Source organism: Genypterus blacodes, unplaced genomic scaffold (assembly GCF_046128005.1).
Source record: "Genypterus blacodes isolate CSIRO-AG114 ecotype Tasmania unplaced genomic scaffold, CSIRO-AGI_Gbla_v1 ptg000058l_1, whole genome shotgun sequence".
In the NCBI taxonomy this organism is placed as follows: domain Eukaryota; kingdom Metazoa; phylum Chordata; class Actinopteri; order Ophidiiformes; family Ophidiidae; genus Genypterus; species Genypterus blacodes.
In genome coordinates, this window is record NW_027466870.1 from 7437915 (window position 1) to 7465619 (window position 27705).

A 27705-nucleotide genomic window follows, 5' to 3' on the forward strand; every position below is an offset into this window, starting at 1 on the left:
GATGATAGGACATCTCTGCAGAACTGGAATGCGTTTAAATGATGTTGCTGTGCCTCGTTTACAAACGGTTACATTATTAATAAATCAGCAGAGGAAATGTAACAGTTCAGTGGAAGTCATTGATCTCAGTCTCTCTTACCAAATAAATCTGAAGCCCCACCACTGATAGATTTGCCATTCCAGTTTTCCGCGCCTGTATCCTGTTTCTGACTGTCATCAAGTGACTGCTGTCAGCAATTAGGGCGGTCACATCAGAGCCATTATCGTTCTTAGTGCCGGAAACCATCTCGTGTCTCATGCTTAGACCCTCATATTCACTTCCCATAACAAGAATTCCAAAGAGGGCTTTAGAACACAGGAATGGTAACAACAAATGGGTTTAATCTGCCCAAGTCCCAACAGAGGACCTAAATATGAAATGGATATAGGAAGCCAGTGTAGTAAAAATTAATGATGTGAGATGATCCTGAAGAATGAAAGTAAAGGTCAAAATGATTTTCCCTGCAGGAAAAGCCTCGGATGTGATGATGCACACATGACCACAATGAACAACAACACAGATGATAGCCTGGCAAAGTGCCACGGGATTAAAATGTCAACATAACATTCAAAGATTGACAAAAGTAAGATGTATAATTTGCAGATGTTGCCATGTGGCCCCCTCCCCTCCAATTCCCTTCCCCTGTCTGCAGAGTGGCCTAATAAACTATAACCCGCATCATTCTCATCACCGCATCACCTGTTGATCAAATCAAAGAACTTTTACGCGCGGGGCTCTAATGACGCAGCCAAGTGTCAGTGCGCACAGAGGGTGTGACAGAAGCCTTCAAAGCTCTCTGACTCTCACACGGAACCTTCCATAAGAGCAAAGAAGTCAAAGAAGCCAACCGAGACAAAACTAAACGGGAGAGTCCAGTGGGATGAAGATGATGAGGACGTTCCAGAGCCAAAGCCCGGCTGCTCAGCGCGGAGCCCCCGGCAGCCTCAGCATCCTGATGGGCAGCGGCGGTGGCGGCGGCGGTGGCGGCATGAGTCCGCTCAGCACCGCCAGCATCACGCTCACTGCTCTGCTCATCTTCACCCTACCAGGCTGCAAAAGTAAGTCATGCATATTTTTAATAACTTCAAATGAAATAAAACCAATCAGAATATATAATATCTATAATATATTCCACTGTATCTGATTGATCAACACAGACAGTCATTAAATAAAACTGTTTTTGTTTTTCTTAGATCTAAGTTGTAATTATTATTATTGATTATTTCATTTTGTATTTAAAACATTTTATATTTTATATTTAAATCAAAATTACGTTTGTTAATCAAATGCAATACAATACATCATAAATCATACTTATTAGAAATAAAGAAAAGTACCCATGTGCCCAATAATAATACCAACAAATAATATACAGCAGATAGATAGATAGATAGAAAGATAGATAGATAGATAGATAGATAGATAGATAGATAGATAGATAGATAGATAGATAGATAGATAGATAGATAGATAGATAGATAGATAGATAGATAGATAGATCGAAAGATAGATTATAGATGAAAGGAATAGGTAGGATAAGATAATGATAGGATAGGGTTATAGGAATATAGAACCTGCATCAAGATGTCCTAAGTGACATAATGATTGACATCCGCTGCTCTTTTCTTGTCACAGTGACCTTTGTTTTGGCACGTAAGGGTCAATGCATGGTGACTCTGGAATGTTGTTGATTTAAGGTGGATTATGATTACATGATTAGACCCCAGATGAAAAGTATTCAATGTAAGTGGAATTAGGAATATTGAAATAAACAGATGTTTACTAAACCAGATAACATCAGTAGGCAGTAATTGTAAACCAATACATTCCACAGTAACTCAGTGTTCCGTAATCTCCCTTTCCTCTGGCTAATGGACGTCCACAGCAATCATGTCCAAGCAGAGTTTCCATATAACACAGGGGCGCTTTGTGCCATAACAGGCACCACTGACCTGTTTATCAGAATATGATGATGTAATGCTATGTTTCAAGCTGAAGATGTATTTAATGCATGTCACATATTTAGTAAAGATGTTGGGCGGCAGGAGTGATAGCAGAATCATTCAACAGGTTCTGTTGTTGTTTATTGTGCATTCTTCTGCTCTTGTATGAAACAAAAGGCGCTCCAGCAGAACTACAGCAAGCCACAGCAGACCAGGGGCTGCTACTCAGCCAGGTATGCACACCTGTCTGTCTGCCTGTCTGTCTGTCTGTCTGTCTTTCTTCTGTCTCTTTTGTGAACTCTTTTGTGATGCTCCACAGATAGACGCCGTCTGTTCATCTTACCTCTCTGCAGACCTCCAGTTTAGGGTGAGCAAATGAAACCCTGAGCTTCTCTGTTTTAAATCTTAATCTCTTTCTTTCTGTACACACACATTTCATGTTATGGTTAGTGTGTTATTTCTCTTTCTGGCAATTATTCCAGGCATCTGATGTCTTAGGGGAACTCTGTGTCTTGATGCTGGTTCAGAAGTCAAAGGTGCCTCATGTTGTATCTCACTTTTTGATAAGATCACAACAAATAACAATAATTCAAATGTCTCGTCTCACATTTGACTGAGCAGTCACTGTTGTCACATGACATTTACCGACATTTCAATCATATTGTTAAACGTTTTCTTGTTTCGTCAGGAGCTGAAAGTGCGAGACAATATCAAAAGGGTAATTATGAATTCCTTTTTTGTATTCCCCTTCCTATTTACTTCCCCGAAATGGTGACTGGTGATAGATTAGGCCCATAGACAAATACCACCAGCTCAAACCTGTTTTGGTGTGTTTGTACAGTTATTAGTAAGTACAGTAAATAAAAAGATACTGTAAATCTGCGGTGCTGCACGTTGTGTAGTGGCTATTTGTGTGTCAATGTGGGCACTTTGTTACAGTTATTGTGTGTCAGACAATAAGCCAGCTATGAAAAGCAGACACACTTCATTCCCAAAGAGACAATTACAACTGAAAGTCAACAGTGATGATTCAGAGAGCTGATGAATATTTATATTGTTTATTTTCCTTCATGTGCCGTCTTGCTCATGGAATCTGACAGAGCATCCCAGGGTGCACATTTGCCCGATGTGTAATATATGAAGCTATATGAAGCTCCCTGCTTCTGTTACAGGGGCCTATGGAAAATGTCACAGGTTAATCAAAGCATTGACGCTGAGGTTGCAGCAAATTAGTTGTTGCGCTGAGAAATTATTTGTAATATGTTTGTGTTTCTGTGTTGCATGCTCTCTCTCTCTCTCTCTCTCTCTCTCTCTCTTTCTCTCTCTCTCTCTCTCTCTCTCTCTCTCTCTCTGCAGAGCTGTTTTCACATTTCTTTCTTTGGCTGTGTGTGTATGTATGTGCATGCATGTTTATCAGACCCCTGTGTTGCACCCTCTCTTAAATCTAGAGTCTAAACTCCATCCCAGAAGAGAGTGAGCAGTCTCAGTGCATGTATGTACATTTCTTTGTGGCATACGTGTGGCGTTGTATGCAATCCTCTCATTGGATTCTTTGGTTGAAATATTGGAAATAGTTGATTTAGCCGGAAGCCTTTTTCTATTTTCCTGTGCTTGTGCATGTTTGTATGTGTCGATTTATTTTCCACTTCCCACGCTCGCAGGTCAGTAATGTTTCAAACACTCAGGCAGCTTTCCTTGCGCTCTGCACAAGCAGCGGCTACATTAGTTGTTCTTTCCCAGGCTGAGAGTAATTATGGTCTAAAATTAGTCTGGCTGACAGGTGAACTCATCCCGCAATGTTGTCAAGCACCCACATTCACAGAGAGGATGCAGAGGAATTGTGGAAATGTGGAAAGTGATTGTTGCTCCCTTTGTAAGTGAAAGTCACTTTTTTAATTTGAAGGAACATTGTCTTATCTGGTGGTTGTGTCTTCGCAGGCTGACCTCCAGGGACCTGGAGGAATCCAGAGCAGAGGGTTCTTCCTATATCGGGTATGAGCGTAGTCATATCAGGAACATGAAAACAAACAAAAAACTAATTGTAATATGAGGCTCATTCATGAACAATTTGTGTTTATGTTTGCATTTACAGCCACGAAATGGAAGAAGATCCTTAGAATACGAGTAAACTGGATGTATGACCTTCCCTTATGAACTACTTTTCTTTCTTTGTTCATTGTCAACTCAAAACCAATACAAGTCTCTTTATTCTCTTTCTTTCCATTCATAAGTCAGAATATTATATGCATGTCTCCATTTCATATTTAACTCACTGTACGTTTATGTCATTATGTTTTGTTACAGTGACATTTACAAGCTTAATTGCTGAAATGTGGTTAATACCCTGTCACTATCCATTATTCCTAAGTGTGTGTGTGTGTGTGTGTTATTTTACCTAATCATGAATATCAATGTGTTATAGAGTCATAGATGACCTGAGACCTGAGCTGCTGCACCGTGACACCCAGACACCCACAGCCCACTGCTGTGAAACACACTGCTGTATGTCTGAATGTACACAAGGACAACTGTACAACTAAAGTATTATTAATTTGTCCATATTTTACTCATTTGAATTAAAACTGCTATAATCTGTCAGGGTGTTGTATGTTTGATTGATCACATCTTAAACTTGTACGGATTTCTGAAACAATCATCAATCATGAGCTTATGTCCTGTACATATGAAAGCATGCAGTATTAATTAAAACTATATTCTGTACATTAGAATTCTAAAGAAAATGCTATATGAAAACATGCATATACAGTAGACTGAATTATACAGTATTTATGAGCTTGTTTGTTTTTAACCAAAACGTTATCACTGAGATGAGATCACTAAATGTTGTTGCCTGTACATTTCTGGATTAGAATATGTTTTGAATCTCAAAGAGTCAGAGAGCAAATGAAACAAGACTTTTGTGCTAAGCATATTTTTCACATTATAAAACACGCTACAGACCTAACAGATCATTACCCCTATTAAGACAATCATTAGATAAGATAATTATTGTCTTTAATTGTTGAAACCTGAATGTGTAAGAAAATTATCATGGCTTTCATCTCCATGGTTACAGTTTCATCACAGGACCTTTCATTAGCTTTGTAAAACAGGGGTCACCTTGTTATGACACAAAAACTAGAAACAGATGAATCAGAAAAAGTTTTACATTTGTTCAGGTTCGCATACAGGAAATGAGATCCTGACCTCAACCCATCAGCAGAGATGAGAGATAAAACAAAGTTCACAACTGATTTTTAACAGCAAAGGCCGTCAGTTTCTAACAGTGCTGCAAGGGTTAAACTATCGCCCACAGCAAAGTACTGATGTGAATCTGATGAAATTCATTAATTTCTTTTAAACCAACATTAAGCAATCGGGTGATTTTCATAAAGTGTAATATTTTCAAATGTCTCTTCAAAAGACTAATATCACAACAACGGTTCAAAGCCAGCTCACCCCTGTATCACGTTCACATATTCACTTAATTACTTACATTCTTGTGCCTTTAAATCTTCAGATACTTCTTCTACAATAAAAGTAACAATAAAATAAAGCAGAATTATTTGTGTGTGTTTAGAACAGAATGAGCTGTGTGGGTAACATAAAGCTCCACTGCCACATTTCATCACAATAACGCTATCATTCCTGACTCACTTCAACTATAAATAGTTTGTTTATAGATGTTTGAATATATTCAGAAACCACAGGAGACAAAAAGCAGCAATAGGCAAACAGTTGCCCATTTGGCACGACTCCGGTGTACTGACCTGTTATTTTTCAGGCCTCATAGCTGAAGAATATGTGGAAGTACGTGTCACATTTCTCTATTCAAATATAATCTTTGATCCAAAAGAAACATCACTTTTACTTTCCTGTGTATTCCTCCAGTGACTCACAACAGGCCTGACTTTATTTTGTATTAAATGGTGCCACGGTGAAAGAAAGTAAATATTGCAAATAGCCCACTTAGATAAACAGAGTGAAAAGACCTAATTATATGAATCAATGATCTGATCTGATCACAAAGAAGCCATCTTGTCTTGTCAACAACAACACTCAAACAACACTCGCACATCTCACACTTCCTTCACTGACTCTTATTGTGCAGCTGATACTGTGACAAATCATTCAACTTACATAATCTGAAGCTTTTGGTCTGTAAAATAAGGACAGTGAAGAACAAGTGTGCCATGTGATACACATACTGGATCAAGTAATACTAGGGGAGGCGTGAAGCACTGTTTTGACAAAACAACATATCTTTTTCCTCATTTTGCCTCATGCAAACAGATCGTATTCAGCAATAGCTTTGAGTGACATGTAAGCATTGAGTACCGTGCTCAGTGCCACTAAAACATTATTACATCTGTTAATCTATTGTTATTCGATTTGTAATCCACACTAACTATAAACACAAACAACATGTGGCCTGTAAAGAAACCTTTTGGGATTCTGTTGGGAGAGTCTTTCGAATCTAAAGCATTGTTGACACAGAGCGGTACAGGTCAAGGAAAACTAAAACTTCCGCAAGAACATGAAGCTGCCTTCACTGACTACATTTATATGTTTGAGTCATTTCCCGACAAAATGCCAGATAGAACCTTACTGAGGTCATGATTTGTTCAAATATTGGCTCATTTGATGTAGAAAATATTCTTCGACCCTACAGTTGAGGCTTAAGAATTTATCAGAAAGGTTGCCAGGTTGTGGTATGTCATCCTTCAGAATCAATCTATATTATGTTCTTACTCTATTTGTCCCAGTTGTCTGCCCTCTTAGTCTCTATTTTAGTGGGATATCGGCGTCCTCACCTCTAATGTAATATAAGTTAAGCGTAAAGCAAGTGAAAGTGTTTGAACATTGTGTAATAACTGCATGTTTTTTTCAATCTAAGGTTAACGGCACCGTCTGAAATCCAAATCCCAAAATCCACCGAAAACACCTGATGGCGCCAGCGCGCTGAGAATGTCAGGTTTTGTTGCATATTCTCACATTTCATTCAGTTTCAATCCATTCTGAGCATCACATTCTATTCCATGACTTCCTGAATGTCCAGTACACCGTATATCCTCTGAATTCTGAGGAAATACATGTAACAAAACGTTTTCAGACAGTTGTGCAACAGTTTATAGGACAAACTGATGTTATTATAGTGCAACTACCGAACAATCCATACCTCTGGTCCGTATACTGGTGCTTATAAAGGCACACTGGGAGAGCAAGAAAAGGATTTTACCAAAACAAAACATTATAAACAGAAACTCCTTCATAATCGACCTGCCTGTTTTTTATTTATAAATAAAGCTTCTCTCTTTGTCCAGCTGCTCTTCTGGAGTTTTCTATCTCAATTATTGCCGACAGAAAATCAATTACATCCTCAGAATTGAACAACAACATCAGAAGTGCACTCTGAAGCTCATATAACACTAGAACTGAATTAAAAGAAAAGTCTCTGGGGTGGCGTCGACTCCAAACGAACACACCGAAGAAAAAGCGTCGAAGCTCACACTAATGAGCGTACCTGTGTGTGTTTGTGTGTGTTGGTCGCTGTGCACCGTGCAGTGTGTGTGCGTGTGTGTGTTTATCTGGAGAGTAGCGACAGGCCCCACCGCTCCTCTCACGTCTCCACTCATTCTGCGAACCGTCGGCGGCGCCACCGGCAGCGGGGACATCCCGAGGAGCGGCGCTCTGTGTGGGGGTGAGTGTCGCGTCTCTCCCGGGGAAGTGGCGCTCCGTGTGGGGGTGACGACGAGTGAGTGTGTGGGGGTGCGCGGCTTCTGCTCGTTCTCTTGACAGTGTGAACAGGGGCTCCGTGTGTGTGTGTGTGTGTGTGTGTGTGTGTGTGTGTGTGTGTGTGTGTGTGTGTGTGTGTGTGTGTGTGTGTGTGTGTGTGTCTGACTGAGACTTGCCAAGGGCCCGCTGACCCACATTCTTATCTAACGATGAGCGTTCGCTAGCTAGCCGCGGCTAACGCTGACATACATACTGAGTGTGGTTGTGGGCGAGTTGATGCTGCGTTCGCTGCGTGAAAAACGTCGGGAAATGGCGCTTAGGACATTTTCCCACGGATACTCGCCTTGACCACGCGTGTCATTCATCGCAGTAAGTGTGTCAAGAGAATTAAGTCGTTGTTTTGTTGCTGTAAGCGCGCTAGCAGGCGAGCCCGGGCGGCATTAGCCTTCACACGGTCGCCGACCGTTTCGCCGGCCGGCATCCAGGCTGTGAGTTTGCCTCTGAGCGCGGATCATCGCTCTCCGTCACTTTGCATACATGACAGCTGTACACAATCAACCTACACATATACTTTAACATATTTACATGCAAAGTGTGATGTTATATCTGTTTTCCGCCGTGTATTCTGCCTTGTTTGTGCGCTGCTGGGTTGATAACTTGATGTTCTCTTGTGCTGTACCTGGCAACACGGATCGATGATGGATCAACAAGCTTTTGTTTTGGTCTTGTGTCAGATGAGTGAGACTAAATCAATGTGATTGTGTTATCAGAGAGCTCAGGTTGTGCGGTCTAACACGGAGGTTGGTGATGATTTGATCTGTCAGTCTGCTGCTTTGTACCTAACGTGTAATGCAGCTGCCAGAGACAGAAACACATAAATGTATGGATCAAGTCATAATTCAATATGGTTCAACTTTATATATTATATATTTTTCTATGTAGCTAAAGCCCTGACACGTTCTCAGTGCTGTGAATAATTTAAAGAAAGTACAATCACTCCTGACCCCAAATTGATGTAGCCCAGATTTCAAAGTGCACTTTAAGAAAAAAAATAAGTCGTCCTCTGCAGTGCATATTTAGAATTTCTCTTCGCTTCTTTAATGCCCGACATCACTAATTACTCATCACATGTGGCAGGAAGGAGCAGGATGATGTAAAGTTACAGTGCAGCTTGGAGTGTTGTGAACTAAACTAACTGTTGATTTCAGTATTATGAGTCTGTCAGTTTCCTTTCTTGTCTTATTGTGTAACAACACGTTGGTGTGTTTACATGACAAATACAACAGAGTTCATTCATGCAGTTTAGGGTTTATATGTAACCTAAGAATGAAGTTTAACAAAGAATATCAACAGTTAAATGCAAGAGATATAATCTGGTTTTTGGATCACAATATAACACTTTTAAATAAAATGTGAAAATAGAGCTGAGGTTCTATTACATTGTATAAATTAGCAAATGAGTCCAGCTAATTCAAAGTCAGGTTCCTCCCATTATTTATATGATTTATGTTCTATTTTTTTGTGATGTTTTACATATAAACATTTGTATACTGTACGCAATATATACATATGTTTGATTATATATTTTTCTTCTAATTTGCAAGGAGAATTTAGCCCAAATCCTATGATGTGTTACTGCATTTCAAAACAGAGTGGAGCTTACATACTGAAGCCGTTCCAGCTTTTAGGGGAGAGTGGAACAAAATGTTATATATAATAATAACACCTCCTCTGGCTGCTGCAGGTGAGGAGAGAAACAGACTTCTTTTCTCTCTGCAGGTCCCTGGTGTCTCAGGCTTTCCAGATTAGTCCGGCTGCTCCTGCATTTCCCTGCTGCTCAGCACATTTATGTGACACACTGCAACGTGTTTGTCAGGTTTTCCAATTATATTAGAAAACTGGAATAGCTCATGTAGACAATTGATATGTCTTTGGGGTGTGAGTGCTCTGACAAAACAATCTGAGCTCAGAACGGAGTGGGCAGACAATGGTGTATAGGATTACAATATTTAGTGCCACGCCTAACTAATGTAATTATTATATGGGTGTCATATCAGGCATTGATTCAAAGGGAACACCCTCCAGCTTTAGAGAATTGCAGCAGCCAAATTTAATACTAAATGAGAACTAATGAAGCCATAAAAGTGTAGTCATCCGATTGGTAGGACTGATTTAAGACTGCAGAAGTTTGGATTTCTCAACCGTCTATATTCTGCAGTATTGGTCGTTTATTTTAATCTGGTGCAGCTTGGAACTCATGATTGACACTGTAATCACAAAGACCTTGGGCACAGTTTGGTGGCTCTGAATCATAATGGTGGAATCACACCGTCTCAAGGTTCACTTCTCTTTTGATACTGCAGAGTAATCTTCCCTTTAGTAATAGAAAAGCTTTCACATTAAAGTATCCAAAGTGCTTCACACACACCGAGTACAGCCACTGTATAAAACAAACCGGCGACAAAGGTCTAGACACGCTTTCATACTTCAAAGTGTCATTTTTGTATGTCTGATATGTAGAACAGATTGGAGAGGTCATGTGTTGACCATGTTCAACCAAGGTCGGTGGGTTTGCCACAGTCTGTTGGGTCTGCTAGCATTAAGCTGAAGACTGGACTGTGTTTTGACTCTTGGAGTCTCTGCTGATCCTGACTCTGTTATGGTCTTTTGAATTTCAGTCACTTTTAAACTTGAGCAGTGGTTCACAACCAAATCTGGCCATATCATGATTATTCTTTGTTTTACTGTTAAACCTTTTAAATTTGACAGATTAAATAAACACAGGAGCTCCTTTTCATTAGTCACCTGAACTTTAATGAGACACTTGAGCCTGTTTGCCTTTCATAAGCTCTGATAGTCCTGGGGCCCTGTGTGTGTGTCGCAGCTGTAATGAAGCCGTTTTCCGCAGCCACTCAGTTGTCTGCATGGCTTTCACGTGCTCAGCTGAGAAGGTCACATCACTTATAGGAGTAGATCCAAAAGGCAATAGGGAATTCAGTTTTCCCAGCTCAGGATGTTTATCTGTAAAATCACAGCCGAGTTGCGTCAGGGACATTTCAGCCTGTGCTGCTGCCTGCCCACAGTCAAAACACAAATCTATCAGATGTCCCTGCAGCCTCACTTTGAATGAGTTCCTCTGCACATTCAGGCAAAATGTCCAAGTTTAATCTAGGTTTTAAGGAATAAAATGTTTTAAAAATAGTCCCTTTCTCTACCCAGTGTGCACCTTATGTACTGTCCATGTCAGTACGAGGGATTTTTCGTAGACTTGGTGGCTTTTTAGTGAGGTCAAACTTGTTAAGGAGGAGGTTCAATTAGGAAATTATATTACTGTCATGAGCATCGGTCAGAACGCAATTAGCCAGAAATTTTCATCACAAAGCATTTATATTCAAGATTCTTTAAATCGACATACAGGGAGGCAAACACACACACATGGGTTTTGACTGTGGAAATACAAGACACTGGAACAAGTCAAATCAAACAAATATGCATCAACAGAAAAGGGTAAATAATGTTCTCTGTTGAGCTAATCAGTAATCATCTGCATAAAACTAAAGAAAGGAAACAGCTCACCAGCATTACCGCCCCCATGTGATGATCAGGAAAGGTGTAACTGAAAGGGTGAGCAGGTGAACTCAATCAGGTAAATGAGTGAACAAAGGAGTGAGAAGAACCAATCAGTGCTGAGGAAAGGATAGGGAAGGAAGTGAGATAAAGGAAGTGAGGAAGGTGAAGCAAAGTAATGTCAGAATAAAGGAAAATAATAAAATCTTCAACAATAAAAATCTTTACTACACTCAGAGTTGGTGCTTGGTTCATAACTTTGACTACTTCTGGTTTAGGAAACTTCCTTGATCGTGGGTCACACACTGGATGAGGCTGACTGAAGCTGAGGCTGATAACCAAATGTTTACCATCACTTAAAAAACAGAACTGTTCAACTTTTGCTTCCATCCTCATCATCAACAGTTCAATTCCTTCTTTTGATCATTTGATTTTGCGGACATTTGAGTATTTTATTTCTTCATCCTATTACCTACTCTCAGATTCAATAGATATAATATTATTGTGATTTTCTCTTCCATTCTACCACTTAGACTAAGTGTCTAAATGTTTTTGCTCATCGCCGAAGCCAAATGACCAAAAATAAACACATTTAATTAGTTCATTGAGTTTTTATATAAAAGATTTTCCGCAGCGCCTTAACCTGACAAAAAAATAAAACAACAACAAAAAGCTCAGCGGAAAAAAGTATACTGTCTCCTGCTCCTGTGTTTAAGTGTGTTTCCCACTATGGGAGCTTTACATGGGAGTCTCCAAGGCTGTGCTCAGGAGTTGGTGTCGCTCCAAGTTGGAAGTAAAAGCAGACGGAATATTTTACAGAGCCTTGAGCGCCTGAGAAAATGTCGTTAAGAAGTGTAAACCTTGTGTTTTATGGTTGTATAGTTAATTAAAACATATGGATTTGTTAAGTTACTGATTGTTCATTTTTAATTACATTACAATCATTTTGGCAGACGCTTTTATCCAAAGCGACTTACATTACATTACCACCCTTCGCAGAGGGGGGAGCAATTGAGGGCTCATTGTAAACAAACTGCTAGATGTGAATAACTGCCGTCTGTCTGTCTCTGAGGATGTTAGACGTTCCCACTGCTGCTTAGCCTATCCTGTGTTTAGTTTAGTTTGTGTTAGTGTTACAGTTTAATAGCTCTGGTGTTGGGATGCACCCTGGTACATCTGGTTTTCACTCAGTGCAGTAGGATCAGGGGGGCAGTCTGCTGACTGATTGATTAGTTTATGTGCTTTACTTTGATATGTGTTTGTCTGTCTTGTTCTCCTTGCTTTATTTGTGATCATTTATCTCTTTATCTTTCTCGTGTGTGTAGATTTGTGTGGAGTTGTTGGCGGCCGCTCTTGTGGGCGGGGCATTCTACACCACAGTGTTCCTCTCCCTCCCCCTGCATGTTGTACTCAGTTGTAGGTGTTGATCAGTCGCCCAGGACCCTTTTGCAGTGTGTTTACGGCACTGTCTGCCTGGAGCTTGTGTTTGAGACTCCTCTGTATCAGAGCCAACCAGGATGTCATGTTGAGTTACTTGGAGTCCAGTGACTGCTGTTTATTTTACAGTTTCAAGCTTTTGATAAACTGATTAAACCCACGGGCAATTATTTCTTTTATTGCTGTTTTATTTATGGACCTCCTCCCGGGTGTAAACTGGGCTGTAGACCATAACAACACATTTTCTTTCTCTCTGCTGCTTCATTAGAGGAGCATCTGTGTGTATCCACACACACTCTGGCTCGGTGGCCACACATCTACACTACTTGGACTGACTACGAATGGTTGCTAAATGTCTGGATGTAAAGCTGTACTTTCACACTTTTGTGTGATGCCCTCTGGTCCTGGTTGACCCAACAGACACCCATATACAGAAAGCCTGTTCCAGACGTGTGGGTTTGTCCACATGCTGTAGGAGAACAACAGGTTAATCCTGGAGGGAACGCTACAGGTGTTCTAGATTTAAATTTAATCTAAATAAACATAAGTAACACAACCATCTCTTTGGTAGAGTGGAGATGTTCTGTTTCTCTCTCTGTCTCTTTCTTAATCTGGGATAAACTGCAGCCAATAAAGTGCCTCTGGACCTGGACAGCTACGTTTGGCACACACCCAGATATTAAACTGTCCTCCTAGTACAGCTTGTGGAAAGACTCAGTTATTACAGAGATTGTGACAAAGTGTTGCTTTACTTTCTTTGCTTGAGCGGTAGACTGGTTTAGTCACATGTTGGTCATGTTCTGCATGGAGCCCGTGGTCTCACAGAGCGGCGGTCTGATTGCTTGTCTTTGTTCTGAGCTTGTTCTGAACACTGACCCATTTGGCACCAGTGTGAGGCCCTTGGCTGAGCTCCCGCTTTGCTGGGACAGAAGTGGAAACCACCACTGCTGCGCTGCTGTCTGTGGGCTCTGTGTGAGTCCCTCTGTGCTGCTGGGCACGTGGATGTGTGTGAATGGAGTGGACACACAGCTGGCGGTCCAGAGGTTAGGTTTACTTGAGATGGCTTTGGCGCATTAAAGTGGGTGGAGTGGACCAGCATGTGTCCACAAAGACCAGGAGGACAATGGAACCCTCTCCAGTCAGATCTAAGACATGTGAATCACAGAGAGGCGACGTCTGCTGCACTGAGGGAATGAATGACTGTCGCTCTTTCCACACGTGGGAGTCTTTCAAACATACAGGATGTGTGGCTGAATCATTTATCTCTTTGTTTTTATCTGTCAAATCCTCCACGGAACCAAATCAGATGCTTCCTGGGTATTACAGACTGCATAACATTACCCTAGATCTCCAGCTGATAGCACAACATTACTCTCTCTCTTACTACTGACATCCATGCTATCATCTGTGTGTTCTGGTCCCAGACTGCAGCTGTATTCAGTCAGTTAATAAGGTAATGGCTGACTTTATTGTGACATGTGGACTCTTTGAGAGTTCACAGCTTTCCTGCAGCTCAGGTGTCAGGCCGGCATGACACCATGAACAAAACACAACCGTTGCCATGACACTACTGCGTGCCCAATCATGTGATACTCTCCTTGGCAGATGGCATTGCAGTTAGAATGGTACGGGTCTCCAAAATCTCTCTTGGTGAAGAATATAGGAAAGTCAGTCAGTCACCATTACCATAACAACATGAAGCTCCTTTAAGAAAGATATTGAATATTAACATCCAACATTAATCTGTGAACTATGGAGGTTTGATACTTTTGCCAAACTATCAAAGGATTAACTCTTCAGGTTACAGCTCATTGTTTTGGTTTCCATTCCATTCCACTGAGTGTATACAGCCACCAACCCCAGACGCATCACTGTAAACTGCTGCACACACTCAGACAATAGCAACAATCTGTGCAGGACAAAATGATGGAGGTACATGTGTGCTAAGAGGGAAGACTGCAGCAGGAAGCCCACCACGTTGCTTTGTTTATGTGCAGGATGTACAAGTGCAAAGCTATGAGGTAAGACAGGAGTTGATGAGCTAATCAATAGTTTAGCTGAGAGATGATTCTGATTGTTTTTACCCTCTAATGGTGAAATATTGTTCAGGTAAGGTTTTTTATAATTAAGGTACAAATAAAAATGATTTTCTAGTTACAGGTAACCGTATTTTCCTTATATGGTGTGTGTGACCTGTTTGTTGAGCCGTTCATCTGCCTCCATTATATCTGAACCAACACCAGATAGTGGTTGAATTTGCCTCAGCCCTTTGACCTTTCTGTTTGCTGTGTGAGTTCATGGTTCATTGCTCTCTGTGATGATGCCAGGTAGAGCGAGCAGGATTCAGTCCTCATGCTGCCAGAGTTTATAAAGTTTAAAAAGATGATATACTGTAGATAGTCATGCTCTCCTTCTGATTTAGCCTCAGAATCAGAACAATACTTTATACTGACCATAAGCCTTTAAACCCTTTAGCTTTGCAGTCCAGCACAGACTGTCTTTAATAGAGAATTAGGAATTAATCTGTTCAATGGTAAAGTAAAAAAGAGTTCAAGTAACAAAGTTCTATTACGTACTGGCCTGTACTTAATTATAAGAACTGAGAGCAAGTGCATCACTCATCAGAACATGGAGGATGAGAACGTGCTTTTCTTTTCCTGCTTTGTGTCAGAGATTTTTAGATCTGCTGTGTGCGTCCTCCTCTTCCTCCCAGAGCAAACAGAACACATCGACATAAACACAACAGAGCACACTGACATCATTACAACAGGACACACTGACATAAACCACTGCTACTGCTGCAAGGGTTTATACTGAGAGCAACACACACACACACACACACACACCGCTCTCTTCTCTTCCTCTCTTTATTTTGCCGTGTTCATTGTAGCTGTGCAAAAAAAGAAGTACTCTTTTGTGTGTGTGTGTGTGTGTGTGTGTGTGTGTGTGTGTACTGGACTCAGGTTTGATGAATTAGCCACTTGATTTGTGAGCTCACCCTGTAAATCCTTTAATCTTAGATGTTCCAAAAAGGCCTGAGCCTCTGCATGTATGCAACACCTGTACATCACGTGTCGGTCACATGACCCTGAGCCCTGATCACCTACAGGTGGTTCGTTTGCTTGTTTGGGCTGCAGTGTCTAACCGAATCCTGACACCGGACCGCTGCCCGTCTGTCTATTGGGGCTCTCTAGTCTGCCTCTTTATCCAGAAGTGTTCCAACCTCTGCATATTAGATTTGCTGTCATTGTAGTGATGTGTTGATATTGAATATGATCCTTTCTGCTGCGTATTAAAGCCCAGAGTGTGTGTGTGTTCAGATATCCCTGGTGGAAACGGATGACCTAAGCCTCTGTTTTGAATCTGGGTCCTTTTAATGCATCGCCCACGATTGTACTTTCCATCCATGAGAGTCCACCGCTCTTTGGTTCACACGTCTTTGTTCCTCTGTTTGCTCCGTCCTCACACTGAAAAATGAGAAGAGAACAGGGAGATCATCTGCTTTATAATGGAATCAGTATGGGAGGGACTGCTTGTCATGGGCTCATTTTTCCATTTTTCACAGCGTGAAAGGACAACACACTCTGTAACGCTCAGACGTCTCCTGTATCCCTGCACACAGAAACTACCTGCACACCACAAAAGGAATCACTGTGTGTCTGATACTTCTCCGTCTGTGAGAGAAGGAGTATCAGCTGTGGAGGAATTCAGCCAGGCTATTTTTACTCTGCACAGTAAGGCTGGTTGCTATGGTGTTACCCGTTGGCACTGTTGCTGTGCTGGCATCTCGGCGCAGGGTGCGGCGCAGCATGCGTGCGTGATGTACGGCGCCACGGACCCACGTTCCGATTAGGAGTGAGTCACATTCTCAGAGATCTCACGTCCCACATCCGAGTCTGCACACACTTCAGGATTAGGTGTTCACCTTAGTGTGTGTGTGTGTGTGTGTGTGTGTGTGTGTGTGTGTGTGTGTGTGTGTGTGTGTGTGTGTGTGTGTGTTCATGCATTCAGCAACTTCATGCATTTCAAGGGAAAACAGAAGTCTAAAGTATCTGCCAGGCTACAGGGTTCGCCAATGATGATAGGTTGATGATATCCAGCACGGTGACACATCTGCATTGTCTCCTCAGGCTCAGACACCAACAGAATCCTGTTACAAACCTTTTAAGTGAGGAAACGTGATCTGCCAACAGTGGGATTACCCGCTCACAGCTTTGGTTGGGTACTTATTTGTGCGGTTGGAGGGTTTATGTTGATGCGGAGCGTTAAGTTATGGGTAAGAACGGGAAGGTTCTGCATGCGAAGCTGCTATTATGTTGGATTGAAGGCGAGGAAAAGTAGGTCAATGGGCCAGCAGGTCAGTGAAGCAGAGATGACATCACAGTTATACAAGCCGTCGGCTCCCAGTTACCCAACCCCTCAGTGTGCACCCCTGCTACTGCTGCCACCACGGCTGCTGACGCACACCGGACACGTGCCCTCCTTCTCCCATTTCTTTGTTGAATATTCTGGCATCTAATGTTACTTCATTCAGTCTCTGCCGGAGCTGCAGTCAGCCTGGAGTCAGACGGTTTGCAAGAAGACAGAAAGAAGACATGTGGATGCCTTCCACCTCTGTCTGTCAGCAGATACACACTCTTTGTCTGCTCTTCATCAAGAAGTCTCTATTCTGATGCCTTTGCAGCGTTTGAGTGTGCAGATAAGACGTTGATCCACTTCCTGGCTCCCTTGATGCTGCATCAGTGCGCACACTGTGTTCAAACAGAGCACGCCCTGTTCTGTGTCAGGAGGGATTAGGAGGGAAGTGCAGGTGCCTTCTCTGCCGTCTCACTGCTTTATTACATGTTGCTCACTCACTTGTTGTGACGATATAAACGTCAATCCCTACAAACAGAAAGTGTGTGTGAAGGATGATAAAAAATGCCAGTGCGTGCGTTTAGTGTGGGAAATAACATGAAAGGGAATCTGACATACAGGAAGCTGTTAGCTCTCACACGCCTCGCAGGTCTGGAGGTGATTGGTTCACACAGTAAATGGGTCAAAACAAAGAGGTTTTGATTTTGTTCCCCTGTGTGAATGCATAGGTTAGTTTCATGATGTTGTGTTTTAATCTGCCTTAACAGTGGCATACTCACAGTGCTGTGTTCAGTATGACTTACATCCTTGTTGATTTGTGAACCTCATGCTGCCTTCAGGTTCCTGGGATAAATGTTAGAATTATGAACTTACTTTGCAGGAGTACAACAGTACATTTGTGTGTCTCCAGCATCTTCACCTTGGAGCACACACACACACACACACACACACACACACACACACACACAAACACACACACTCACATGCTCTTCTTCTTTCTTCCTTCTCACAGAGTCAGATGTTGCTGCCATGTGCGACGATCCAAAGCAGACAGAAGATTGAGCTCATCTCAGACGCTCTGGCAGCTCTCCACAGCTGACTGAGGACACTTGCCCCGATTCATCTCCAAAACTCACAGATCCCCACCGTCAGCACCGTGTCTCCGCCCAGCCCTGACCTTCACTCCCCGCTGCCTTCATCCTCCTCCCAGGACAGGCTGTACTCTCCGTACGTGCTTCTACAGAACACACTGATTTATAGGTATGAATTGCGGCAGAGGGTAGGCAAACGTCCTGCAAACATCAACATCTCGTGTGATCTTTCTCTTTAAGGTTTCTTCACAAATGTCTACCTCACGATTAAAAGACCCCACTCCTCCACCACTGTGCCCCTGAACAGGAGACAACATGACTTCCAGCATCGACCGGTGAGTCAAACCAGACTGGCCTTGATAAATGTAAAGACTGAGGACAAAATGATAAAGTTTAAGTAAAGACAAATGCCCATCACAAGGTACCAAAGCCTTAAGTAATGTCTTCAGATCGCAGTCCAATAGAAGCTTCAACCAGCAAAACTAATTCATCCTTACAACCTTTCAATCTGCATCAACAGTGTATTGTTTGTAAGTGTCTGTCTGAGCTCCGGTCTAACTTGTGGTCCCGTCCGCTCTGCAGGGATGACAGCAGTATCTTTGATGGGTTAATGGAAGAAGATGAAAAAGACAAAGCAAAACGGTGAGATCGCTGTGTGTCGACTGAACAAGAAAGCATTTCATCGCAAATAATGACAATCTTTCCAAGGATGTTAAAAAGCAAATGGGGGTGGTTTAATATAGAGATAAAGTCACATATGATACAAGAAATGTTTACCATAGATACTGCATATGCCAAAGATAACATGTTGCTGTTCCTCTTGTGTCTGAACCTTTAGTGTGTCCCGTAACAAGTCTGAAAAGAAACGCAGAGATCAGTTCAATGTCCTCATCAAAGAGCTGGGCACCATGTTGCCGGGCAACACCCGGAAGATGGACAAGTCCACTATACTGCAGAAGAGCATCGATTTTCTGCACAAACACAAAGGTAAGAAAAAACACGTTCCATACCTAGATCAGGTCTGAACCTGGATCAGAGCTGTGTGCGGGGGTCGTTACTGATCAGTGTGTTGATGTTTGATGTTTTTCCTTTATCAGAAATTGCTGCTCAGTCCGAGTCGACGGAGATCAGACAAGACTGGAAACCTCCTTTTCTTAGTAATGAAGAGTTCACTCAGCTGATGTTGGAGGTGAGCTGGGGGCAGAAGTGTCACATGTGGAGCGGCGTGTCTTTAATATGAAATATTATAACTGAAGTGAGATGTGTTTCTGTTGGTCTCAGGCACTGGATGGATTTTTCCTCGCAATTATGACGGATGGGAACATAATCTATGTGTCTGAGAGCGTGACGTCCCTGCTGGAACACCTGCCTGTGAGTATAACAGGACTACATTCTGTATTAATACAATATAAAGCCATCATTGAGTTTTGAGGATGTCCTTATTAATCAGAGGTGCGTTCAGTTGTCATGACTTTGTTTTTGTTCTGGCGAAAATGTGTTTGATTGAAGGTTTGTAACACAACTGGATATGGAGCACAACTGCATTACTGCTCACTTCATTCAGATTCAGTGATGTTAACATGTCATATTGTGTGTTTCAGTCTGATCTCGTAGACCAGAACCTGTTGAATTTCCTGCCCATGGGGGAACATTCAGATGTGTACAAAGCTCTGTCCTCACACATACTGGACGGGGAAACGTTAACGCCTGAATATCTGAAAAGTAAGTACATCAGCTTTCTCACTTTTAATCTGTTATGTGTTTAAATGTTTTCTTTCATCTGGAGTATTCAACAGGTATTTTCTTTATTTCCAGCAAAGAATCAGCTGGAGTTCTGCTGCCACATGCTCCGAGGGAAGATCGACCCCAAGCAGCCTCCTGTGTACGAGTATGTGAAGTTTATTGGAAACTTCAAATCCCTGAATAATGGTGAGTGACACTTAAGGGCCCGCTGCCTCAGATTGAGTTTTGGCTGTGAGGCTGAATTAATCTCTCCTTCTCCCTCCTCTCCTCAGTGCCTAACTGTACCCGGAATGGCTTTGACGGAGTGATCCAGCGGTCGCTCCACTCCGCCTTTGAAGACAGAGTGTGTCTCATAGCGACTGTGAGGCTCGCCAAGCCGCAGTTTATCAAAGTAAGAATCAGCTCACTGTCACAAATGGCCGGATGAATGGAAGTCGGCTGAACTATTTGGGAAATGGTGTGAACAAAGTCTGCATCCATTCTGTCTCTGTTTTCCAAACCAAAGCTGAAGTTTCCAGACTCCAGACTCTCTCAGGCGCTGTAGGAGCTGAATTCATTTCCTTTCTCAGATTTGCAAACGACTCTCTGTGCCTCTGTCACCCACAGGAGATGTGCACTGTAGAAGAGCCAAATGAGGAATTCACCTCCAGACATAGTTTAGAATGGAAGTTTCTCTTCTTGGACCACAGGTACACCCACAACCCTCACACACACATTTAGATAGGTTGTCCTCTGTGTACAGATAAGTTGTGTTGCATAAGTCACAGTTCATCTGAGCATGTTGTAACTGGAGATGTTTTGAGTGAATCCTGTCATTTGTTTGTCCAGAGCTCCGCCCATCATAGGTTACCTCCCCTTTGAAGTACTGGGGACATCGGGGTACGACTACTACCATGTAGACGATCTGGAGACGCTGGCCAAATGCCATGAACACCGTGAGTACACAGCCAGGAAGCACGGCATGTTTGAGGGCTTAAGAAGGTTTAATTGTTTAATTTTTTGGGGAACACTGCCTTTGATTTTGCAAGATTTGGATGGAAACATGTCAGCTTCTTCTTCTTGTGTCTCTGCAGTGATGCAGTATGGCAAAGGGAAGTCCTGCTACTACAGATTCCTCACCAAAGGGCAGCAGTGGATTTGGCTCCAGACCCACTACTACATCACCTACCACCAGTGGAACTCCAGGCCAGAGTTCATCGTTTGCACGCACACTGTTGTCAGGTAGATTGTCAGGTTTTACTACTCACAGAGAGGAACACTGCAACAGAACGTGTAGAAGCTGAGAGATGACCTTATACAAATGAGACTGTGGGTGCAGATGCTTTGGGTGTCAGGGTGTCATTCATGTGTCATCTTCTGCCCGTAGCTATGCTGAGGTGAGAGCAGAACAGCGCAGGGAGCTGGGAATTGAGGAATCACGACCTGAGATCACAGCAGATAAAGTGAGACTTCTGTCCAGCATAACTGTTCTATTATTAACTGGTGCATGTTTCATCCTTGTACCACTGAAACTGACTACATGCTCTTCCTCCCTCCAGCAGTCGCAGGATTCTGGATCTGAGTCTCAGCTCAACACCTCCAGTCTGAAGGAGGCTCTGGAGCGCTTCGACCAAAGCCGCACGCCCTCTGTCTCCTCTCGCAGCTCACGCAAATCCTCACACACAGCCGTGTCTGACCCGGCGTGTAAGCATCATGACTCAGCCCCCTGACACCTCAATAGAGAAACTATTATATATCAAAGGGTCTTTATTTATCCCAGCAATATGTTTGTGTTTGCTTCTCAGCGTCACAGATGAAGCTTCAGGGAGACAGAAGCACACCGGGACGCCAGTCTGTATCGGCCATCGAGATGACGTCACAACGGAGATCGTCTATCAGCAGTCAGGTCAGCTGAGGGAAAGATGTGTTTAAGGTTGGATGAACTCTGAACTCTGACCTCTGAAGTCATTCTCTGTTTCCTCATCCTGCTTTTTTGGTTCCTATTCTTTTCCTTTAGCAATCTATGAGCTCTCAAAACACGGGGCAGAACACGGCAGTATCCATGGTTTCTCAGCAGCAGCAGCAACAACAACAACAGCAACAACAGCAACAACAACAACAACAACAACAACAGCAACAGCAACAGCAACAGCAGCAACAACAACAACAGCAACAGCAACAACAGCAACAGCAACCACAGCAAGTCCAGACCAGCAGCCAAGTAGGATATTCATCTTATTCATTCATTTAAGGGGTTAAGTCGAGAGCTCATTCAGAGTCCACTTGCCTGTCATCTTCCCAAAACCTGGACAATAGAAAACTGATCAGACTGATTCACACCACATAAAATAAATTAATATCAGAATATAACTATACTGGGGTGATGTTGTTGCGCGCTTAGAAAGTTTTGATAGCGCAAAGAGTGCTAACACATCTTCAGTGCGTCTGACAGATCCCGAGTGTGTGTTCACCTGCTAATCCCTCCCATGTTGCCTCAGATAAGATTTGCCCTTTTCCATCATGGCAACAATTTCTGTGTCATCTGGAGGGAGTCCAGGGACGAGGCGGTAATATCCTAGAATAGCTCAAAGGTTAATGAGAAGACGCCTGAATATATTGAGAAGTAAACTGTGTTGACTCTCTGAGTGTTTACATCACGACTAAATCTATTTTGTAGTAAATTTCAAAAAGCCTCTTTGAGGAAAATCAGATAATGCTTCATGAAACACAAATGCTTTCCTCTGAAAGGACCAACGGCCCATGACAATCAATCAATATCTGTCCAAAAAGATTAGATTAGATTCAATACTGTGTAGCTTTAACTCAAACAGGGACCTGAGCACAAACAAATGTGTTCACAAACTACTGAAACATCGCTGTGGCCTTGTAGTAACAGCAACAGGTTCCTGTCTGAGTCCATGTAAGCCGTCTGAAAGGAGCTCTCCTCTTCATGCACGCATCACTGGCAGCGCTGAGCATATTTGAATAAGTGTTGATCTCGTGCCCCATTTTCTTCCTGTGATGCCGCTCTTTCACAGCCAATGGTGCAGTTCTCCAGCCAGCTGGATGCCATGCAGCATCTGAAGGACCAGCTGGAGCAGAGGACCAGGATGATCGAGGCCAACATTCAGCGGCAGCAGGACGAGCTGCGGCAGATCCAGGACGAGCTGAATAGAGTGCAGGGCCAGGGCCTGCAGGTGAGGCCTGGTTATTTTAGGAGGCATATGTGAACATTGTGTTACCGTTTCATTGTTTTTTGCTGGTGTTGCTCGTCTGGCTTAGAAACAGATGCACTTCTAATCAGAGATGATGTGTTGCAGATGATTTTGCAGCAAGGAGCAGCGGGACTGAATCTGAGCTCTGTTCAGATGGCGCAGGGGACGGCTGTGCAGCAGGGGGCCACACTCAGCATGCAGGGCCAGGTGGTGTCTGCAGGGACGCTACAGAACACCATCCAACAACAGCACCCTGTACAGCCTCAAGCCCAGCAACAAAGCCTCCTGAGGGAACAGAACACAGCGCTGTCACACGTCAGAGTCTCACCCCGCCATGCATTCAGTCATTCATTCAACAGATCCAAAAGAATCACTCACTCGGTGCGTTTGGAGTCATTTTTGTCTGTTTTGTGCGTTCTCAGCCTCAGCGGTCGTCCCTCACACTGCAGCCTCAACAGAACACACTGCCGGCGTCTCTTTATAACACCATGATGATACCTCAGCAGAGCCAGGCCAATGTCGTCCAAATCGCCACCAGCCTGACGCAGAACAACGTCAACAACACTCCGGCTGTGGCAACGTTTGCCCAGGACCGCTCAGCTCAGATCAGGTTTGGGTCTTTACATTACATTACATTACGAGCATTTGGCAGACGCTTTTATCCAAAGCGACTTACATTACATTACCACCCTACGCAGAGGGGGGAGCAATTGAGGGTTCGGTGCCTTGCTCAGGGGCACCTTGGCAGGGACTCGAACCGGCGACCCTCCAGTTCCCAAGCGGAAGCTCTACCCACTGAGCTACTGCCTACCCCTCCCTCTTTGAAATGACTTTGGAATTTGAAGTAGTCTAACATATGTTGAAGCTAATGTTGGACATTATTTTTGCCTTTTAATTGCTTCCTAAAAGTACTTGAAGTGGATAGAAAAACTTTTATTCATAATTGATGCGTTCCATAGATGAGGTCCTCCAAATTGGATGAACATCAGAAGGGCAAGTGTTCATCATTAGTCTAGTTGAGTAATAATGGGAAATTGAAGGTTAAAAAGATTGTAGTAGGCTTCTAGGAGGTCTTTGTCATGATTGTTATGCGTATTCCGTATTGCGCATGCCAGGAAAGTTGACTTTGTTTACAGACGCAGAAGGTTCTCCCCTCTGCCAGTTTTAAATGATGATGTCATTGAGTTTTGCATTAGAAATAATGGATTGAGTCATCAAAGCCAGAATGGGGAAGTAGGAGCCCGTTTTTAAAACATTTATCCTGTTTCAAGACACAGTCAAATATCTTTTAAAAGATCTTACTACTATTTAGTATCCGTGAATTACTTCAAGGCAGTGCCTTGAATAATAGAATAATAAGATACTCCTCAGATTTCCATAAGCTTCCCAAAGCCTGCAAGTTTAACAAGGAACTCACAGAGAACCATCTACATATCTGTAGAGAGTAAAGTCGTTCAGATCTCCAGCCTGTAGTTTCAATCTTTTCATCTGAATCTTCCTGACCTTTGACCTTTCCTCCCTCACAGGTTTCCCACTGGTCCTCAGCTGCTGACCAAGCTGGTGACGGGGCAGATGGCGTGCGGGGCGATGATGGTTCCTACAACAATGTTTATGGGCCAGGTGGTGACGGCGTTTGCTCCTCAGCAGGGTCAGACTCAAACCATCAGCATCTCCCAGCAGCCTCAGCAGCAGCAGCAGCAGCAGCAGGAGCAGCAGCAGGGACAGCAGCAGCCGCAAGCCACCGCCATGCAGACCGGCCAGACTCAACTCACACAGCAGCAAACACAGTTCCTGCAGGTAACCACAACTCAGGCTGCAACACGGAACACTTCACTTTGCATTCATATATAAATGTTAACTCTGCTGTTTGGATCCAGGCTCCTCGGCTCCTCCATGCCAACCAGTCCACCCAGCTGATCCTGCAGGCGGCGTTCCCGTTGCAGCAGCAGGGTGCCTTCACTGCCACCACACAGCAGCAACAGCAACAACAACAACAACAACAACAACAGCTACAGCAGCAGCAACAGAAGCAACTACAACAACAGAAACAGCAGCAGCAGCTTCAGCAGCAGCAGCAGCTGGCCCCTCACAGAGCCGACAGCCTGTCTGACCGGAACTCTTCACAGCCTCAGTAACGGGTCAGAGCCGATCAGACTCGGAGCGAGCCAGGACGAGGCACGGGCGCGTGTGTGTGTGTGTCCGTGATGCTCTGATGGAGAGCTCCAGGCAGAGGTCACAGTCCTGTTCAAAGTGCGGGGCTGAGACGACCCTCTGAAGATGAGGAGTGATGGAGTGGGTAGTTTGAATCTTCTCCCCCTCCTCCTTCTCCTCCTCACGGAAGGATCTTTTGCTGTTTGCACTTCACTCCTGAGTCCGGAGGAGCCAAGCCTGGACGCATCAGCTCTCTGAGTCGGAGGCCTTTTCCTCCACCCAAACAGGAAGCCACAATCCCTGTAAAGGCCCCCCCCCCCCCCCGAGGCAGTTCTGTCTGTGTGTGTTTTGGTGTGTGTGCTTCTGTGGCCCTCACAGGATTATTTAATGCAGAGCTGTTCAGCCCTGGAGCTTCTAAGTGGAGCTGCAGATCAGCGGTGGCACGTTTCTTTGTTTATTTGTTTGTTTGTTTCTCTGCTCTTTGGTTTTCATGTCAAAAATAATCAAGGGTCAGATAATATTTTTAAGAATGTTGTAGAAATTTGACTGTACAGAGCATCGATGTGTAATATATAATGTAAATATACGGACAAAGAAAGAACTATTTTATATGATGCATGACACAAAATGTGAGTCTGTTTATCTGCAGCTTTATGGTTTTTCTAGTCAAAGACAAAAGACCTTCAGATGCTCACTGGCTGATCTTCTCAGATCTTTCTCTTCTCTTCGGGGATGTGTGTGTTTGTGTGTCTGCATTGCAGACTATGCTGCTTGTTGTGTTACTCATATTTTCATAAAATGTCAAACTGATAGAGGAGAGTTCTAAAGTATTTTTGGCTTTTAGGATTAAAGCTTCAAGCTGCACACTAAGCACTCTGTGGCTGCCAAGGTTAAGCTCAATGTAAACAAAGACCTGCCAACATAAAGGTGTTCAGCCTTAGTCTCTTCATATCTTTATTATTCATATTATCCTTTTTTTATTCTCCATACTTTGGGATTCCTTTCTGTCCTGGTTTAGTTGAGCTACAATCACATGACATCATCATTCTGCCACATCAGGGCGGATGTTTGTTTTCTGCTGGTGACATCATCATCATCATCATCATCATCATCATCATCATCATCATCATCATCACTGTATGTATCTGGGTCTACAGGGTAGGCAGACCAGCCAAGATGACCTTCACCCACATCTCCTCCTCCTCCTCCTCCATGTCTGTCTGAGGAACCCCAGGTTCTTCCTCAGCAGAAGGTCGACACAGATCCTCACACATCACCTAAAGAGTGAAACCCCTCACTCTGGAGAACTCATGTAGGTTCTGTCATCCCATTCTTTCAGTCCAGAGTAGAGTGAGTGAATAAAGACAGAGCTTCACTGTGTGGCTCTTCATCACAGTGCCATTCAGGACTTTTGCTTCTGTCTCTTGTTTCTTTGTTTCTTCAAGACAAACAAGATACCTCAACTACTCAGCTTGTCTTTCACCGGGACTAGAGGTCCTGATTCTCCTCCATCAGTGAGCGTTACCATCATGTGACTGATCTAAACACTGTTCACTGATCCGGTCCATGTCTGCAACAATCTGCAAATCAACTACAAGAAGTTGATAAGAAGGCTAAAGGGCCGTTCAGGCGCTAAACCATCCGAACAGAAGCAGCCCAGCCTCGGCTCTCCATCAATCCGAACCCTGTTTCTGGAAAATGGGACCAATATCCTGTCCATCAATGAAGAAGGTCAAGATGACACAGAGATCAACCATCAACCTCTGCAGCCTAACAACCTCCCTGTGATTTGATGCCATTATGTTGATCCAGCTGACAGCTCAGGCTTCTTCTTCATGTGGAGGAACTGAAGTCTCACCTCCACAGTCCCTCTTTGACATTTGGCTCAATGAGTCAAAGCTACGTACCTCAAGCTCTTCTGCCCCTCTGTTCCAGACTGTTTACACATTTCTCCTAATCGAGCCAATTCAGCCTGATTCTTCTGATGCGATGATGGAGGTTTTCATGGTCTCCAAGACGACAATCCCTGAGTTAAGGCGCCTTTGCCAGTTCATAGCTAAACAACATGGACCCCTGCAGGAGGTCTGTGAGTTCTACACGGTTGAACAGAAGCTTCAGCTCCTCATACGGACGCTCGATGTGCTTTCATGTTTAAAACAACATGCAGATGCGTCCTGTCACTCCGTTCACTGCCCGGCTCGCTGTCTGGCTTTCATGTCAGGTTTTTCTAGGTCGGCTCAGTTGGAGCTGGGACATCTTGTCCGCTCTTGTCATCCCGCTGCACTTTTCCATAAAGGAGTTCAATTAAAGGCCACATTAGTGCAGGACCCCCAAGGTGAAAGTTTGTCTCAGTTTTTGTCCCTGGGTCAGACTCCCCCCCGCCCCCCCCCCCACCCCAACTGTAATTACTCCACATATTTCACACAATTAGTCGCATCAGCAGTCAG

At 43.4% G+C, this 27705-nt stretch overlaps 2 protein-coding genes across 2 annotated transcripts; both read left to right on the top strand.

The window, feature by feature from the left end:
* The first annotated feature begins 926 nt into the window (after positions 1-926).
* On the top strand, positions 927-4111 carry nmu (neuromedin U). The gene is made up of 7 exons (XM_076153132.1): positions 927-1098; positions 2161-2216; positions 2303-2350; positions 2466-2519; positions 2672-2701; positions 3922-3975; positions 4076-4111. The coding sequence occupies exons 1-7, from the start codon at positions 927-929 to the stop codon at positions 4109-4111; spliced, it is 450 nt and encodes a 149-aa protein (XP_076009247.1).
* A 3681-nt stretch (positions 4112-7792) lies between these two features.
* clocka (clock circadian regulator a) lies at positions 7793-26198 on the top strand. The gene is made up of 22 exons (XM_076153529.1): positions 7793-8088; positions 18092-18339; positions 18411-18505; positions 18753-18812; positions 19009-19157; positions 19268-19359; positions 19452-19541; positions 19772-19892; positions 19986-20099; positions 20186-20304; positions 20520-20602; positions 20742-20848; positions 20987-21134; positions 21280-21355; positions 21452-21596; positions 21698-21798; positions 21910-22113; positions 22931-23089; positions 23213-23422; positions 23530-23717; positions 24634-24904; positions 24985-26198. The coding sequence occupies exons 3-22, from the start codon at positions 18486-18488 to the stop codon at positions 25240-25242; spliced, it is 2715 nt and encodes a 904-aa protein (XP_076009644.1). The 5' UTR covers positions 7793-8088; positions 18092-18339; positions 18411-18485; the 3' UTR covers positions 25243-26198.
* The last annotated feature ends 1507 nt before the right edge of the window (positions 26199-27705 follow it).

Bases quoted from the DNA above. Each gene is read 5' to 3' on its own strand.
- nmu (XM_076153132.1), top strand. From the start codon at position 927: ATGATGAGGACGTTCCAGAGCCAAAGCCCGGCTGCTCAGCGCGGAGCC. The intron at 1,099-2,160 runs GTAAGTCATGCA...ATGAAACAAAAG, and splicing joins CACCCTACCAGGCTGCAAAA to GCGCTCCAGCAGAACTACAG. The intron at 2,702-3,921 runs GTAATTATGAAT...GTGTCTTCGCAG, and splicing joins TGCGAGACAATATCAAAAGG to GCTGACCTCCAGGGACCTGG.
- clocka (XM_076153529.1), top strand. From the start codon at position 18,486: ATGACTTCCAGCATCGACCG. The intron at 18,506-18,752 runs GTGAGTCAAACC...TCCGCTCTGCAG, and splicing joins ATGACTTCCAGCATCGACCG to GGATGACAGCAGTATCTTTG. The intron at 23,090-23,212 runs GTGAGGCCTGGT...GATGTGTTGCAG, and splicing joins TGCAGGGCCAGGGCCTGCAG to ATGATTTTGCAGCAAGGAGC.